The 19,445-nt window shown below is 36.7% G+C and overlaps 1 protein-coding gene across 5 annotated transcripts in view; it reads right to left on the bottom strand.

The window, feature by feature from the left end:
* Positions 1-1,568: 1,568 nt before the first annotated feature.
* The window catches only part of TRAPPC8 (trafficking protein particle complex subunit 8), a 52,646-nt gene continuing 34,769 nt past the window's right edge, over positions 1,569-19,445 (bottom strand). For 2 of the 5 annotated variants that reach the window (XM_021525729.4, XM_021525731.4), the window contains 9 exons: positions 18,222-18,318; positions 17,699-17,767; positions 17,541-17,581; positions 15,871-16,056; positions 15,260-15,361; positions 7,675-7,722; positions 6,206-6,351; positions 4,539-4,628; positions 1,569-2,590 (listed from right to left, as the gene is read on the bottom strand). In XM_021525729.4, the coding sequence (XP_021381404.2) occupies positions 2,356-2,590; positions 4,539-4,628; positions 6,206-6,351; positions 7,675-7,722; positions 15,260-15,361; positions 15,871-16,056; positions 17,541-17,581; positions 17,699-17,767; positions 18,222-18,318 (1,014 nt within the window). In that variant the 3' untranslated portion in view covers positions 1,569-2,355. Of the gene's footprint in view, positions 2,591-4,538; positions 4,629-6,205; positions 6,352-7,674; positions 7,723-13,342; positions 13,366-15,259; positions 15,362-15,870; positions 16,057-17,540; positions 17,582-17,698; positions 17,768-18,221; positions 18,319-19,445 lie in introns of those variants that run through there. The other 3 variants (XM_021525730.4, XM_021525732.4, XM_085572050.1) reach the window with 2 other exon arrangements.

A 19,445-nucleotide genomic window follows, 5' to 3' on the forward strand; every position in this document is an offset into this window, starting at 1 on the left:
GAGCAGCACATGCCATAAAGTATGGAAGGGATGGCAGAATTCACCTCATCTCAGGAACAGGCTTGTTGGTTACTCAGTTCAAATGAAAAGCCAAGTTTTATGTATATTAGTATATGGAATTATTTCTGTATTTTAAGTAATACAAGATAAAATTGTTCCCATATTCCCCAGATTTAAACAGGCATTTTATTTTTCACCAAAACCTCCAGCTTGGCAAGTTTCATGATTTTATGTTACAAAGGTAGCAAGAAATAAACATTCAGTAGATTCCTAGTATAAAAAAGAACCCTTTGATCTCATTGGCTTTGAGAGTTTTTTCTAGCTGTCTCAAAGATGTGATATTATGATCTACTGTGAGCCACAACATTGCTGTAACAAAAGCACAAACATGCCTTTGCAGATTATTTATTTACTCAATAGCAAGACAAGTAGCATTTCAATAGAACTGTTTTCCATCATCACTGGGAGTCCACAATGCGGACACAGTTTCCCATGTGAGAATCCACTAAGGATGCACACTTAGCTCTACTTCCATGCTAGTTCCTCTCCTGAGCAATCATACTGATTTTCACAGCTCTCAAAGACACACTTAGAAATTCTAATGACACACCCAGAGTGACACAAAGCATATCTCCAGCTAACCATTGCTACTGCAATTCCAAGAAAGGAAAAGATCCACCGTCATATTTGAAATCCAGAAAAGCAGGTTACCAAGGACCCTCCTCCCCCAAACACCCACAGCTCCTGCTGAGTCTCAGACTGATGAATCAGACTGCTCAGACGTGCAGGTGAGCGTCAGAGCTTACGCATTTGGGCCTGCATTGCTGAGAAGCTCCAGGAGCTGCTTTGCCCTGCATCATCTCATCTCACTATTTGTCAGAGATTCTCAAATTCTCACCTACTTTTTACTTGCCAGCCACTGCTCAATGGCTAGATCTCAATATGAGTTGCCATTCGTACCATCTCCAGCCTCCATCAGACAAGTCCAGTTCCCTCTACAGGGTCTCACTTTCACCCAGTTTCTAAACATGATGCTCTTGATAATTTTGAACAGGTTGTCTTAAAATACACACCAACTGTGACTTAGAACATTGTGGCCTACAATGCACAGCTGAATGGCATCAATGACTTTTCTTTCCCTAAATGGGTGTGAGACAGAAAAAGCAATGATGACACAGCTTACGGCTAAAATTGTGAGAACCTTTCAGATTATTCTTTCAAGCTGTACATCAGCAGAAAAGGACTTGAGGCCTGAAGCAACACATTCATTGATAGGTAATATTTCAGTATTCTATTGATTTAGCAACATGATCCACAGTCCTATTAAGTTAGACTATGAAAGCTTATGTGCTGTGAATGGGTTCCCAGACTTTCAGGAAGTAGATAGTCCTAGAGACAGTCATACAGTAGTACCAAACACAAGTAAAATTGGAAGCCTTACCTAAAAAGAATAAAATGCATCAGAAGGTGGATGCTGGTCTCATACGCCAGCGCTGTCCTGTGATAACAGCAGCACCTGTGGATTGCTACAGCTGCATGCAAATGGAAGCAAAAAGGCCACCAGTCCATACAGTGAATATGGTGTATGCTTTATTCTATTTACAGTACATTTGTTATAAATATAATACATTTCTTGAAAATCTTGAGTAGTTTTTTTTTTAAACAGATCAGTTGTTAGTTACATAATAAAGTAAGTGACAATTTAAATGACAATCTCATGGTTGTGAAATAGTGCATTCTGTTTTGAGATGAATGAGAAAATACTCAAACTGGTTCCAATTTTTTTTAAACATCCTAGGGGGACTTTTATGTAAACCTTGAAAAGTCACCAGTTTCCATAAATATGAAACCAAAATCTTAAATTAAAGAACTGAGAATCAGAAATGGATTTAAGAGACCTTATTGAACTTCACAGAAAGGTTGGGATTTACCATGACTAATGGCTTCAGACAGGAAAAAGCCAATGAGGTTTTCTTCCTGAATCATATCCTAATACAGCCACAAATATTAAACACACCATGCTGGAAGTTGTAACAGCAGTCAAGCTGCATTTTTGACAGGGCATTGGACATACAAGTATGTTCAGATCTGCAGTTACAGTATTTTATGTTATGAGTATCTTAATTACCAGAGAAGAAATACATTATAAAAGGATAAAGGTATTTTCAGTCCAACGTGCATTGCATTGAGAAGTCATCTGAATACTTTGCTATTTTCTTTTCTACAAGATCTTTAGTAACAAGTTAGATGTCTGAGGTGCTATTTCAAAAAAACTGCAGCAAAATGTCAACCAGCAATGTAAGAAAAGAATCCCATTTATTTTGTCTTTTAGTGCTTTTTTTTTCCAGGAAGTGGTCAGATATTATTGATAATAATCAGTGCAGGCATGGAGTTCTGCTGACTTGTTTCAAACAAAGTAACTTGGTCCACAAGCTTGGCAAATACTCTGGGGGTTCCAAGGTTATAGACACCTGTATGAACGAAGCAAGCTTTGAGCTGCAAGCTATAGACCTCCTGGCCTTTAAGTTGAAGCTTGTACTGTGTTTGCCCAAGCCATGTAAAAGATCCATGTATTTCTAGTGCTTCAGAGCTGAAAAAAAAAAGGATAAAAATGTTAACTCTCTGCACTTGAAGCATGTATTACCAATTTACAGGACTCCCTCCAACTTCAAGTATTCCCAAGATTTCAGAATGAACTGTGTCCCCCTCACCAGGCCCTTACAAAGACTGATACTTTCTAAAAACTGTTCAGAAGTCAGGAGTAGGGAACTTATATTACTATGCTGGCTCTCCTTGGATGAGTGCCCACTGACATTTGTCTTTGCTGCTGAGTCTTTTTGACTGCTTGTCCACCACAATCACTGCCTTCCCCAAATACATACTGCTGTCTTTGTTCTGCAAACCCTCCTTATCTTTAAGAGTAAGTTTTCTAGCAAGACAAAGCTAGACTTTGCAAGGATTAACAGTTGCCATCATAGCTACAGACAGTACTTCACTTAACATTTTATTGAGATACTGTAATACAACTTCAAGGGAAAAAAAGTTTGTGTCTGTCTTGTCTTCTACTATATCCCTATCCACTCACACCTCTTCGCCCAAATACATGCAGACTCAAGAGTACCTAGGGTATCCTTTGGTAACTTTAGGGATGCTTATGTCCATCCAACAGCTCAATTTAACTCTGGGTCTTGCCAAGTATTTTTTAATGTTCTTTGTGTCACTTAAAAATCCTTAGAGTGACTCTCCCCTTGGCTCAGATGAATCATTACAAACCTTTAATGCATTTCTTTGGTTCCTAATGCACTGTACACAGGACATTAATTACACATAGATGCATAATGAAGAACTCAGTGTATTCTCCACTTTCTACATAACTTTCTCTAACACAATGTAGTAACAAGATTCAAATTGTCACAGTTTAAGCAAATCCTATTTCAGGCCTTCTTGGGCCTGTTCCTTGAGCTAGAGTTAAATGAGACTGCATGTCACACAGGAATAATCAAAATGCACATACACTGCTTTAGAGACATTGCACTAATACATTAGAAGAGAGTGTGTGGGGGCTTTCTTTTTAAGCAGTTTCAAGGTACATGAGGAGTGCACTATCTTTCCAAAGACATGTCTCACAATTAACGCAACATGACCATCTTGTGAAAAAAAACAGATCAGTGAATGGCTTCCTAACTGTACTTGAAAAGTAAACCACACTTAAATTTTCTGTCTCCCATTTTTGAACCTGTGTATTAGGCTCTGGGCATTTAATATCTTATTTGTCAACAGACTGCTGATGAGAAGCCACTGCTCCCCCATGAGACTAAGCCCCCACAATGTCTTCACAATCTTTCTCCCCTCCCTGGTGGCAAACAGACCAGGTAGTATTATATATAAGAGGGCAGAAGGGGAGCTGCCACCTGCATTACTCATGAGTTGAAGTTGCCTTGTTTAAACAGAAGTGGCAGAATTACAGTGGTAATATAGATATCATGGTACTGAATTCTCTATACCACAAAAATTCTTGAGTAAAACTTTTAGAAGCAATTCATGAATACTTCCTCAAGGCTAATATTTTCCCACATACTACTACAGTACTAAAAAAAAAGTCAGTCAAGAATCAGCTGCTAAACCTAGAGGAAGTCTTTAAAATATCCAGGGTTCTCCAAAACACTATATTAAGCCAAATTGCAAGAGGAAGTTGCTGCCTACAAATTACTCTGATTTTCAAAAATGAAAACCTAACAATTTATGTTTAACAAAGGTTGGTGAAGCTCCTATTTCACTAGTGGAAAAGCATTTCCCTTTCTCTAGAAAAGATCTGCCAAGTTTTAACTATTTAAGAGTCACAATAAAAGACCCTGTCTTAGTAGAGAGTGAAGACTCACAGTTAACTGCAAGAGCCCTTTATCAATTTCCATTCTTTCAAAGAAGCCACTCTTGAAAAAATCCTATTCTAGATATTCAATATAGTTAAAATATGACAAGACTACCCAAGCTAGGAAGAGTTCTTAAAAAATATTGGTTTATTAACATTTGCACACTACCTTGTTGGTTTATGCCGCAAATCAATCATCACATCTACAACAGCCTGGGAACAATTGGAAAGTAGGAGAGTGACAGGTACCAGACAGAGGCTGCAAAGAGAAACAGTTCCACATTAAAGAAAAAAATAATCTTATTTTGGATAGTCTTGATTATATTCGTAAATAGTTAAAATTACTTTCAGTAATACAGAATCTATATGTAGTTGTCAATTGTGCCAGAGTCAAGACAGTATAGGTAGAAATATAATCACTTACACTGACTAGAGCTACTTTTAATAAAAGTTGTCAATTAAGGCAAACAACATTGGCTCATTTGGGCCAAATGAAGTTACTACCTCCCTTCATCCAGCTGAAAAGGAGAGAAGCAGCACAAATACCATCTCAGTTTACAGGAAACCTGGTTGTGTGACATGATACATTCCAGAATGGGACAACATGGTCCAGTATACTATTTTCTGAATTTCTGGTTGGCATACTTTGACTGGATACTTTTCTTCTGCACTGCCTCCCATAGAGGAATTGCTGACATTGGGCCTTAAGTTATAACCTGAACAGTGCCCAGCCAGAACAGATAGTACATGTATATCTGGATTTAATGTAGGCCTTTATACTAAATAAAACGAATACCATTAATTGACATTCTGCTTGTTCACAAATTACTCTTTCTATAAATAATGCTGCAGCAAGAAAGACCCCAAGAAATTGACAGGCAGGAACACAAACTACTGCAGCTAAAACAGCTTGTATTCAGCAAGTGATCTGTGTCACTGGAAATCCTTGCCACTGCCTAGCAGTTTAAATATCCTAAACTTTAATTGCAAGAAAAAAAAAATTAGAGACTGTAACCAATAAGAGGTAACTGTCTTACAGGGATAATGCATGCTTTATCACTGTCATTAAAATACAGCACCTTCTAGAACATTTACATGCTAGATTTTAGAAACAAATCCCTTTCTTTTGACAATTTATATTAACTGTTATTAAAAACTAACACAGTAGAGCTTTCAGATAAAAGACTCAAGCCTAAAAATACTTTTTAATAGATACTTGAAACCTTCATGTTTCAAGTACAACCCATTTAATGTTCAGAACTTAAGCCAGGGAGTTTGTTCATATCATTAAAATTTTGAAAGGCTCATGGATTTTACAGGCTCCAAGCAATTCACTCTAACAGCAGGCTTTTTGACAGAGGTTAATACTGATATCCTTCCAGGAAACAAGCCCCAGTGATCTGAACTGTTACCACCTTTCCTTCTGACGTAAGTCAGAACCATGTGCAGCTAATCTTGGCAAGTGAGATGTTGTAGACATAACAGCTCCTTTGAGCTAAAAGTACATCTTTCTCTCTGTCTGGCTTCTCAAAGAAATCACACTGTTAACTCTGACAACAAAAATAAACACAAAGGGAGCAGACTATTTTTTTTCAGTAAGTTTGATAACATTACTTGTTAAAATTAAAACTGTGAGCTATGGAACTACAGTTTATTATTTTTTACATGAAACTTTCATTTTACCTATAAACTTCTGAAGCAGTGAGTTTAAAAATTTAACAAGATTTCACACTTATGTACCAGACTTGAATATCATAATGCACACAGCATGTCTCAAATGGATTTATGTCCAATTAACAATATTTTTAAAATTTCTAAAGATAATGTTTCACTAACCTTTTTTGATGAAAAGAATGACTAAAAGACTCTGGATAATGAAGACTTGTCTTAATAAGATTAGAAAGCTGCTCTGGTGTTGGTCTTGCAGGTACCGGTGTGTTTTCTGGTCGAAAAAACTTTAATAGAACTGTTTCTGGTAGTTCCTGAAACAAATTAAGAGTAACACTGAAAATAGTAACATAAGGTACAAGAAATCCAGGCACAGAAGTTTCAATTCTCCATTATGAACTATAGCTCATAAGGGAAACAAGTTTGCAGCATCATGAAGCTCACATTTTTTTCCAACGTGGTTTGTATTTAAGCATGCTGGACGAGGAACTGATATGACTTATCTATTACCCTCTTTTGAAATAGATTTCATGGTTGCTTACGAAAACACTTATCTGTGCAAGTTTCACAAAAGCACACTATTGTTGCAGTAGTTTGCTAGTGTTTGGGTTTGGCTTCTAGGGAAAAGGAACAGCATTTACACTGTTACCTGTTCAGCAGCTGTACCTAACAACAAAAAAATTCATCACCTGCCCTAGGAAGTTCAGGAAAACCAATGCATAAGTTTCCCAGACACATTCAAAGTAAATCAAATAGAAATATACAGGAACATGTGAACACTGACAGAAGGATTGAATAACAGTTTCTTTGAAATTTCACAACAAGGAGTTGCAGATTATAAAGTTACCTTTTATCTCCAGCTGAAAGCCCAAGACAAGCTTAACAGGTTACCTGGGATTTCCCCTAACCCTTTGGGTGGAATGAGTCTCTGAAGCAGAAATTAAGTGATAAAGAAAGCTGCAACCAGCCTGCATTTGGTGCAGCATTTTTAACATAATCTAATCTGGTTTGCGAGCAGGATTTATTCAGGAAGGGACTGCCCTTATGAACCTATTCTGCAGAAAATCCATCTTTAAAGGAAAAAAAGAATTTGCAGCAGTAAATGTCACTGCTTACTAAAAACACATGAAACAAGATTTTTAAAAAGCCACCAGTAAGATGGCACAATATAATAAAGTTAATACTTTTCATTAAAATGTGATAGATTGTACCTTTTAAGTTGAAAAGAAGCAGTACAGGCAATGAAACCTGATTTAAAAACCAAACACACTGGGCATTCGGAAATGTGTATGAACACCTCAGTCACTGTGCTGATAATACCAGGAAGACACCAAATGTTTTCACAGGCTTGCAAATCCTCCCTTTGAAAGGAAGAGTATTTTTTTTAAAAAGTAATTTGAGAAGAAAAAAAGATTTTCCATAGTAACAATAAAATATATTTTAAGTGTTGAATGAATTTGGTGTTTCCATCCTATTCTATCTAACAATGCAAACTGACATCATGAAACACAGCAGAGATTATAGATTTTCATTTAAATTATTCTCTCCCCTCAGATAATAGTCCAACCAATTTTCAAGGCTGCCTTCCACCACACAGCAATATCCTACACAGTGCAGTTTGCCCTAGTGTCAATTACCTGTTCCAAGTCCTCCCAATCAGAATTCCCGAGTATTTTTTTAAAACCCTACAAAAGACAAATACGAATATTTACCTCTACAAGTAGACAAGAACATCATGAAATGCAGCAGAAACATTTACTGGTGAAAGTGTAGAGTGCTTCAAATCTTTAGTTCTAATATTGCACCTCTGATGAAGGACTGGAAAGCAGCAAAATTAATTATTTTCCTGCAGAGCTAAACCTTAATTCCAGCTACCTTCTGGGTGTTAGAGTCAGAAAAGATGTCTGTCTCTCCAAGTTTAGCTGCTGAGACTCTAGGCTTTTTGTGATTGTGAACCTAGAACAAAGGCTAAGATATGACATTTAGCCCATTTTTCTTTTACCTAATGAACGGTTCAGGAAAGAATTAAGGACTTCCAAACAATAACCAAAAGTTGTGCAAGCAGCTCAGAAAGCTACCTAGAGACTGCTAATAAATGCTAAGTTTTAAGGATGCATTAAACTCCTGCCCTACTCTGGAGCTTGTGAAATTGGATCAAGACTTAAAAAGAACCAAACCAAAAGCCCATGCCTACTTGGCACCCATACCTTCCTTTCAAGAATATACCCAAGCAGTAACAGCCTTATACTCAAACAAAGCAAAAGAAAAATCAAGAATTGAACAGGTGATATTTTGTTGTTGAACTCCTTGATTATCAGCCCAAGTGAAGTATTGCCTTTTAAAAGGGGGGAAAAAATTCTGACACCTAAAATCTGCTTGTTGACCCAGTGTGGTTCTTTGCAAAGCCTCCAGAAGTGTCACAAGCTCCAGTAAACAGCAAAAGCTGCATATAAGAAAGCCACATCTGTGGGAACTCAAAATGTCTCTCTGTCATTTTTAGAGGTTCCAGGCCTTGGTCAGAGGCATTCTAGACCCTGGCAGGCAGCTGAAAACAGCTGTGATTTTGAGTTTGAGCCATGGAATGAATTACCAACTTTGGAGGTGGAACGAGCAGTCACAAAAGGTTAGATAGTATAGTAAAAGTAGTTACAAAGTAGAGGGGAAATTTTTTTAGTATTGCACAGGGGGGTTTTAACACATGTACAGGGGGGTTTTCACTTTGTACATGGGGGTCAGAAGTTCTAAGATGGAGGAAAGTGGGCTGATCCTGTTCTTCCTCCTTCTTTTTCCTTACCTCCATGTTCTTGGTGATGTTGGCACTCACAGATTGGTTTAGAGTAGAAAAACACTTGGCAACGTAGGTAGTAGGTATTGGGGAGTAATTGTAAACATGTTATACGTAATATATCTTATAAAAGATAGCAGCAGTCCGGGGCTGGGAGAGAGACGAAGAAGACAGCAGATAGAGAGGATGTCAGGGTGTGTGTGTGCCTCTACCCAGGCCACTGATCAAATAGCCACAGTCCAAGAACATAATCTGTTAGATAACTAGCAATAAACTGCCTTGAGACTGAACAGCTAAGCCTGTGGAGTTTTTCTTTGGAAGCACGGGTTGGAGGAGGAATTTCACCACCACATGAGATCCCAGAGCAAGGCCGGGGTTCTCACACACATCAATGGTTAGGATTGTCTCGTTGACAAAACAGTTATGGTGTAATTTGAGTGTCTCATCTATACAAACTGGTAGAGAGGCTTGACTGGAAGAGGAGTGTGTGGTTTTGTTATTGTTTTACACTTTATAGCTGTATTTTAAAGCTTTTTCAGCTTTGCCTAAAAATACACAACAAGCATTAGCACCAAAATGACAGTGCTCCTTCAGTTACGTTCCAAGAGCTACAAACTGCACAACTGGTGCTCAGAAAGTTGCTTTCTATTTTTAGAAAGCTTCTTGTTCCCCAAAGCCATTTACAAAGGCCAGCTTCAAACAAACACACTCAAATCTAGACAAAAGATTTCTAATTCAAGCAGAATAATCTCACTATCTTCACTTATTTCTGTTACAAGAAAGTCATTAGAGTCTGGTATTTTGTTACTTTGAAATAGCTATAAATCATCTCTATATACACTTCTGAAATGGTGCTTTAGTCACTCACATCGGTTTCGGCTCTCTTCTGCAAATATACTTAGCTAAAAGTTGAAAAAGCAACATTTTAACAATTCAAAGTGTCTTTTAATATATGTAACAGACAGATCTACCCATAATACACCCCTCAATATCTTAGAATGCAGTTTCAAATTGAAAAGTTCTTCCCTTCCCTCGGATGAACACAAGTGATGGTATCTTCACATACAGTGACTTTAAAAGATTTTTATGCCCAATATTATACAACCTAAAGTTTTAAATTTCATAAACAATATTCTTAGAGACTGGGTCAATGTGTCCTTAAGCACACCAGAAAAAGGTAAACACTGCAATTTGATTTCCACGTTGTACAGAAGATCAGCATATTTGCCCCATAAACCACAAGTCACACATAGCCAAAAGGACTGACATGCTCAGTCAAATAGGAGGGACCAGTATGCACAGCACAGAAGAAAACCTAAACACGAAATTCTTGAATCAAGCTAAGCATAAGTAAAAGCAGACTACATTAAAGTAGTAGAATAAGAGTGAGACATCTAAATTATGTGCTTTACTCCCTTTCCCATTTTAGATCTGAGAATTTCCATTTTAAAACCTCAGTTTTAAGTTGCTTCCTCCAATATGTGATTCATCTATATTCATTGTAGCTCTCAACTTACAGAAATGACAACTCCAGGAACAGAATTTTACTGGTATCAAGAATAATACATTAGAAAACAGATATCTTCTGCTCTGCAGTCCATAATGGGTAAAACAGCATATCAAATGTTGCAACTATTTGTAATATTTCATTCATGACAATCATATAAGCCAGATCTCCCAAACTGGTACTGTATCTGCTCCATTAATTGATACAACAGAATGAAAAATGTGTATTTCAGCTCTTGATGTTGATTTACCCTTAAGAACTTTGCTTTTCCTCTACTGAGGTGATTTAAGGAAAGTCTTAAATCCTTCCAGCAATCTCTGTTTTATTCAAGCATCTCCTCCCACATATTCTGTAAAGAAAGTCCTGAACTAGCAAAAGAAGTCACTTTCAGTAGTTACTTAAACCCTATCCTCCCCTACATTTCAAGAATTCCTGCTTCCAGTCAAACTGTTGCTGACTCACTAAGCTGCATTTATTTTAAGAAGTTATCTTAAGTAAAATTATCCTTTCTGCTTGCATCCATTCTATACACATTTTATGGATTTTACTTTGGGCTAGTACTGATCTAATTCACAGGACTTAATATGCAGTCCTGAAGCACAGCAAAGGATGGATGCTATTCCCAACATGCCAACATTCAAATGACAAACCTCTAGGCTCCATCTTGCCTTCCATCGGTGTGAATGAAGTCTTTAAAAACCAGAGATGTGCCAAATGTCATATTACGTCCACTATTACTTCCATTCCACTATAAAACACTGCACTTTTCTTTTGGAATCTTTTGGATTGAATTCACCAGATTAGAAAAACAGGGAGGAGAGCAGCAAGAAATAACATTAATCAACAGCCCAGACTATGATTGGATGTTTAATGCATTTGAAGTCCTGTAATGCATTTTTGTCCTTTCATTAATATAAAGCAGAAAGGTCAAGAAGAAGAGAGAGAGTAGCTGTATTTCAGGTGCAATCTTAAATTAGCCTTTAGTTAAAACTACCTGATTCCAAAAGCATGCTTCAGAATAGAAACAGAACCTACAGCAGTCAAAAAAACCAGCCATGATTTACAAACACTCAGCTGAATTTTTAAGTGAGGTTTTTATTACTTGGCCTGAAATGGATCTATTCAAAGCAATTCACTTTAATTACACCTCATGTGATTTTTTTCCTTCATATATTGCTGCCTGTGACTATTAACACATCACTCTGTGGCACCTTCTTGTTGTTGTCAAGGCAGGACAGGAATGAAGAAGACTTTGATTTAGAAGGCTGTGAGAGTAAAACTCTGTTTATTCAAAATGCACCGCTCTTTTATACAGAGCTCCGCAAGGACCAAATATATTGGCTCTGAAGTGAAAACAATCCACTACCATTGGTTCAGAGTGCTTGACGCACAGTGATAGAACTATAAACAATGTGAAAAACAAGAGAGATAAAGAATTATTTACATTCTTTCCCACACTTTCCCAAGCCTCTGTGTGGCTAGAAACTCTCAGTTTCTTCCTTTGACTGAATCTGAGTCCCACACCTTCTGATTCAAGGCAACCAATTATATTTAGCATTTTTTCCCCTGCCTTTAGCCAAAGGACATTTTTTCAAAAATACAAATGAGAGGAAGGATAAGAAGATAAATGTTTTCCATATAATCTGGAGAGATTTCTATATGAAACTAATAAACACTTTAACAAAGTCAATATTCTGTAAGTGTTCCTTCAGCACACTACATGTTATGACTCCAAATCTCCAGACCATGAAAGTCTAAGTAGTTCAGTCACGTGTCCTGGTAGGCCTACTGTGTCCAGTAGCCTACGCTCAAAAGTAATGCTATTTTGTTATACAAAAAAATCTCTATGTAAACAACAACAACAAAAAAATCTGTATTCAGTGACAGAAAACCAGCTTTAAAGTCATAGTTATTGTAGACTATTTTGAACAAACATGGGAAGAAATGGGAGCATGTGAATTTGAGCATCAAAATATTTGTATATAATTTTACTGTTACTTACATTTTTAATATGATGGTACATATAGAAATTTTACCCAGAAAAACATTTTAGCCTTTCCCTAAGCCCCACTGCAACCAGAGGTTCTATCTTGATTTTATCAAATACTACAGCAAGTTATGCTACTGTGATACAGGCAACCCTGTAAGCCTGCACTCTGCTGGCTGTTCCACACCCTTGTAGAGCATTAAGTGTCCCACAAGGAACCACGCAGAAGTAACCACCCATGACTGTGGCTCAGTCAGCAGTCTAACACCTTACAGACGTATGAGGATGAACTGATGTCAGTTCACCCAACTACCAATCTACCAGCAACTGCTGGAACAACTTAAACATAACACTGCTAAAGAATATCAACTTCCTATTCTACACTACAGTGCTTTACTAAAGTTTTGTTTCCTTGAATAGTAGTAGAAGCTTCTGTGAATCCAACTTACATATTTATAAACTGGCAAAGAGTTAATCTGATATACACCACAATTGACAATGTAGCAGAAGCCAACCAGTACAGAGAATTTAACCAAAACATAAAATTAGTGATGTCAATTTGTTCAACAGAGTTATCTGACTAATTTTGGTAAGATTTGAGCCATTTCTCAGAGGACTAAAAGAAATTGGGGGGGGGGGGGGGGGTTAGAGAGGAATTTTGTTCATGTTTTCTCAATGTCCACTGTGAGATTGTTCTTGGGCTGGGGATAGCTGTTTGTGGCTGCCAAAATTCCTTTGCTGGCATGAAGCAAAAGAAGTCAAGAAGAAAGTCACTGCAGATAAGCAACAAAGAAAACTCAGCAATAAATGCAGACAGTGGACTCTTGCATCCTAGGTCACACTCTGTTCAGAGTCTGGAATTACTTTTTTTTTCCCCCAAATCAGAGCAGCCCTCTATCATTTATGAACTGGTAACCCACATGTGTTAGTAAAAAGCATGCACCTCCATCTCCCTCTGCTGTCGAGTCCTCAGAAAACAACCAACTTCAGTACTGTCAGCACAAGGCAAGTCAGAAACAGTCCAGAGGAGTTTCCAACCCTGTTCATGACTTAAGAGAATAAATACAGACTTACAAGACAAAATTATACACTGAAAATACTAAATTAGACATAAAGTCTGAGTTTGGGATTTTCTATCACTGCTCCCCCCCAGCTTTTCACCACTCGTGTCATTTTAAAAGAGCAAGATAATTCAGAGACAATATACAATTCTTAAGAGATTAAGTACATTATTTTCTCTATCTAGTCTAATTTAATTCTATCTTGGCAAGTCTTTTAATTCTGAAATGTGGACTGAATAGAGTAAACTGCTGCAAAGTCTCAAATCAATTAATCGGTTACACCTCACCTCCTACCTCAGAGCAGTCTATCTGCTCTCCCCACACTATTATGATCCAATTTTTTTAAAAAGTAGTATGTAAGGATATGCAATTTCTCAATTCTTAGCAGTCCTGAGATCACAGGTTCTTAAAATTCATGCTAACTCTAGGCTTTGACTATCATGAGGACACAGAATTCACATGTTTATTTAAAAAACAGCAATCAATTACTCTTATAGCAGATTTCAACTGCATGACAATGCAGATGCTTTCTTGCTTCCAACCAAAGTACAAAATGCTTCTAAGGAAGTGTGCTCCTCAGACTCAAGGAAGTGAATACAATAATCAATGTATAATCTATATGAAGATAGTTGCAATAAAACCAGATGAGAAATGGATTTTAGACAGAGAATGCTAATATAATAGCATATATTCCTAAAAAAACCATTGAGAGTACATACAGATCTCCTTGTTGCTGGTGCCAGGATCAATTCTTTTAATTTGAAATTTATTGTGATACAGACAAATAGAGTTCCAGTCAACAAGAAATGTGAAATTCTACCCATACTCTATTCAGTAATTTGTTTTATTTTAGGATACAGATGTGATTCATTTGAGAATCAGAACTTGATGAGATCAGAAGCTCAAAGTATTTTGCCCCCTAACCTTAGAGGTCTACAGTGTGATCTACTGTTCTACATATACATTAAGACAGGGAAAGTAATACGTGACCAGGCAGTTGTCATTAGATTAATACAGCCTTTTGTACTGCTCAGCATAGCTAGAGTAAATGTGTGCCAATTCCCATTTATTTCATAGCACAAATACCTAAGTGGAAAAAATTAACTTAGCAATGTACAAATACTTAAAGGTTGATGAACCAAAGCCAAACGCACAGCTTCAGAGTAATTCACTACTTGCATTATGCTATAGTATTTATAGGAAGACATATTGTATTTCTTGACAAAATTAGTACATAGTACTCTTTGCTGCAACTTTAAGAGCTCACTAAAAGCTATGTATTATGTTTGCAATAGTAGTCAAAACGTTAAGCATGGCACCAAAACAAGAGGGAACAGCAATATGCTGTTCAGGAGAAGTCTAAACAAGCACAAGATTTATTTCCTCATATTCTGAACATTAGTCTTCTTCATCCACATAAACTGAATTTAGTACAGATGTTTTTACAGAACCTTATCTGTAACTTCCGAAGTTGTTATCAATTCATGTACCAGAAGACAGCAACCAGCTTCTTACAGATGGTGTTTTCTTTCATCAAGCAAATCAACTATAAACTTCACCATTTTATAATTAACTTTGTTAATCATTACTTTTCATACTGTTAACAAGTTTCTAGTTCTACCTGAAACACCAAAGAGAGTTTGCTTCAACAACAGCTCACCAACATGCGTATCTGCATGTTGCTTTTCTCATGTTTCAACTGGGCCTGGCTAGCTCAATACAGAAGACTAAGCAAACCTGGATTCAGTCAGCCTGAATTATGTAGTAATAACACATATCTGATGTTAAGATTCTACAGAAGCTTCTTCTTACATACTAGAGAATTCATTAAGTCTATTTAGAGAAAGAAGCAATTGTAAAGGAAAACTTCACAGTAGATTACCTGCTTCTGAGGAAAGGAAAAGGCCTCCTTCCCAACTGTGTTAAGGGCAACATGATGCTGACCCTCCAAAATAAGCTGCTTGCTGTCTTCCACAACATATGCCTACAGAATATAACACAAAGACATTTGCAGACCAGAAACTATCATAAGATTCATAACACAGAATTACTGGCTTCTCCCTAATTTAGGTGGAACATGCTGTACTGATCAAAACTTAGAGGATAGTATGGCATACTAATGCCAATTTCCACTGCTTCAAATGAGACTCTTTTCTTCAAAGCAGACTGGGTCACTCTTACAGTTCTGTAAAATCAAGCATTAACAAATCTCTCAGTTTAAGATTTCATAATTTTCTCTTTTAAAAGAGAAATTAGAAGAACTGGGTGCATCCAGAGTAATGTAAAACAATTTAGGGACAATTATTACAGTAACAGATATTAAGACTATCTTTGCTGCTTACATCATCATAGGTTGTTGGATTGCTTCCAGGAAAAAAATTCACCCATAAATTTCATATGTATATGCCTGAAAGTTCAGGATGCCACATTACATTCTTTTCTAGTTATAATGTTTTATGTCCAAATTACCACAAAGGCCCCAACCATACATACCTTCCACAGTACTACAATGTTCAAATCAACTTCACTGCATCTTTGTACCAATCTGACTGTTTCATCAAACGATTGTTTCATTGCCCTTTGAGATGTGTGAGTATGAGATTGCACATGTGTTCTTTTAAATTCAGAGGATAAGCTTTGGAAAAAAAAGTCTGCACAAGGACTGGCTGAACTTATTATCTACAAGAGAAAAAAGGAAGAAAGTGTTCAGAACAGGATGTGAGCTGACTCAAGTTGCTCTAACAGAGCTTATTACTGTAGCATTTTTTCCCAGTGGGCTTCCCTTTGCAAAGCTGCAGGACGCCAAACACCTTGCTTTCCATGCTTGACCTGTTAGAGATCAGCCTATCTAAAGGGCTGCTAAAGGTAATATAGGGAAAACAGAGCTATAACTTGCTAGTTTAGAACTACAAACACCAAACTTGGAAACAGGAGCTTTGATTATTACCACAAAGCAGGCTACTGTGATATATCAAGTCTTTTAAAGAGAGCTGAAGCATCCAACTAAGTCACACAAAAGTCATTTTTGCTTACTAGTATTTTCCTCAGCTTAGCTAGAATTATTTATCTAAGTCAGGAACATACACTTTTCTAGCAATAGCAAAGATAACAGACTGCACAACACATCCCATAGATACATGGAACAAACAAAAGAACAGTGTTGTCACATGTACCAAGCTATTCCAACAACAAAAGCTTGGTAAAGAAACTGGTTTTTAAAAGCAACAGCAATGATACTGTGTCCTGTTGGAGACAACAGGATAAGCAAGCAACTTTAGCTTCACAACCCCTCCTTTTCAAAAACGCTAGCTCTTCCAGAATATGCTGTTGCAAAATTGCTAACTACAGCACTAGCAGAATGCTGATACCCAGGGAGAAATCCACTTTTGAAGCCACTGCTCAGAAGGGAAGATTCCCTCCCCTTCTCCCCACTGTAATAAAATGTTCTCAAGGAAAGCTAAAGTTCCTCACTAAAACTAAAGTAACTCAGATTCCAACTCTAAAAATGCACATCTAACTCAGATTTTTAGTCCTAACTAAAAATTCAATTTATATGCCTATGAAATGAAATGACAGTGAATAGGTTTTCTTTGGCTTTAAAACCTGAATAAATACAGGAAAAATGTATGCTCAGCATAAAATAAGCAATCTGTCCTTCAACTGACTAAATTCATTATGCAGATTTCTCATCTAATGCAAGTGGCCTACTTTGCTCAGATTTTGGAAAAGCATTTGTAGTACCAAGGTCATTTACTGAAAGGATTATTCAATATCTGTATGATTAAAAAAGATTAGAAGAGCATGGTAGTCTAGAATTTTAAACTTGTAGAAAAATCAGACTCCTTGAATCCACTGCAACCTCCTGTGGTTTTGAAATTCTGGGACCAACATCCATTAGTTTTCCAGTTTTTCAAATAAGCTGTAATTAGAATTTTTAACCCGTCTTAGTAAAAGTATAATTAAAAACAAGAATCTGATATCTGCAGGACTCTACTAGAAAGCTAAAGGGCTAGGATATATTTAAAATAACTACTCCAAAGTTATTTTGGAGTTCAGCTGTGGAGCTGGGATTCTAATATTCCTGATTCACACTAGCCTAGGTTACCTTCCCACTTCTTTGACCTTACACAAGACAAAATATGCAGTTGTACCCATCCACCTACCTGTTCATTTCCAAAGACAATATCTGCAAATGTGTAATTTTCTAAGGAATAAAGAGAGAAAGCACTGTTTTAGCATCATGAGAAGTCACAAGTTCAGCATACAGTACCCGAAAGAGTACTTTTTTTCAAAAAGTTACCACATTGAGGAAAAAACCTACCTTCTGAGTTTTTGCATCTCACTGCTTTAAAACACAATTTTGCTCTCTCTCTGCTAGCCAGTTTAGTGTCTGAAAGAAAAAGGTGGCAAGATTTTTTTTTTTCACCCTCAGTATAATCAGAGTCCTTTCGACAAAAGTTACAAGTCTTGAACATTCACAGACAGGAAATACACTGATGACATTGAACAAGCACAGCTAATCAGGCATAGCAATGGCACACAACACAACTATATTTCTTGGGAGGAAGTTATCAGCCACACCAAATGTGGATTTCTCTACATCACATAAATAATTTACCTGCAAATTAAGCTTGTTTTTAAAATTCATTACGTCTGAATGAGTTATCTGTAAATATACATTTCTTGAAATGTAAGAATAAAGCCTTTAGTATTTTTGGAATGGACAAAGTTATTGGAAACTAATTATTCTGAAAGCCAAATTCAGCTCCAAATTCAGATTCTTTAAACTGTTTTTATCAGTCAGTAGCTAGACTTGCCATCATTTTGGTGATAAAGATACACACCTTTGTCTCCAGAGATGTTAACAGATTTTTGAAGTTTCCAGTGCTTGCTATTGCTTGAAACTTGCGCTATATGAAATTCCTTAACACCCGTCTCACTCTGCGGAACAGACAAAAGTTATGTCAAATAAAATAAATCACAACTGTGATGTGCTACATTGCACAGTGTGTTCACTGCAAGGTGGCACTGTTAGAATCTAAATGTAACTCATTATTCACACCACTCGTAACACATGGTACTTAGAGACAAGGAGAGATTTAAGACCCACTGTAAAGTAATGCAACAGTCCCAGATCACAGCAACTTCCAATTCCAGTAAACAAAGCCACACAAAGAGGAAACAAGGATCTCCCAGAAAAAGACCCATAAGCTAGTATTTCAGATTAAGAATAACGTAAACAAAAATTAGGCTTTTTAACTCCAATGCAAAACACTGTCCACAAGGCTACTTGGTTTCTAGGATTACTTAAAGTATTTAAAGTAGCATTGCTTTATCATAAATCCTAGAAACTCAGGATCTATTTTGGGTTTACATATATACAAAATAAAATGTAGCTTTTGGACATGGCTTCCTTTCTTGTAAAGAGTGAGGTGGTAGTGGAAAAATAAACCTCATATTGTTATACTTGGAAATCCTTCATAAAAACATTGCTCCCTCCTTTAAGGAGTGGACAATATTCAGTAAATGAAGAAAAAGCCAGAGTGTACACACCTTTAAAAGAAAACAACAAATCAACTCAGTGGTTCCACTACCAACTAAGCGTCTATGAATTCTACAAACATTCAATTCAGTTACCTTGCTTTGTGATTGAAAAAATGGGAGCAGCTTTACCAAAAAATGAGTAAATTTAAATTAGCATGGTTTGAAAAACTGAGTATTTTCATCTGTTTTAGTAAGTCAACAGAAATATCTGTATTTGGATTATAATAGTAAAAATGTCTTTATAGTTTGGTGATAAATGTAAACAGAGAAACTTACTTCACATTGGAGCTCAAATTCTGACTTGGTTATTACCATTTATTCTACCAGTGTTTTCACTGAAAGGGGACACAGTTCTGAATTAGATAACCTTGGAAGCTGAGATTAAGAATACTCATCAATTTGGAATAAATCTTCCTTAAAAGACTTTGAACTATAGTCTTGCAGTAAGATTAGTATAGGAGACTTCCAGAGAGTTAGGATATAACTTCACATTAATACTCTTTCCAACAGTAACTGAATGATCA

Source organism: Lonchura striata, chromosome 2, assembly GCF_050655825.1.
Source record: "Lonchura striata isolate lonStrDom1 chromosome 2, ASM5065582v1, whole genome shotgun sequence".
NCBI classification, from domain to species: Eukaryota; Metazoa; Chordata; class Aves; order Passeriformes; family Estrildidae; genus Lonchura; species Lonchura striata.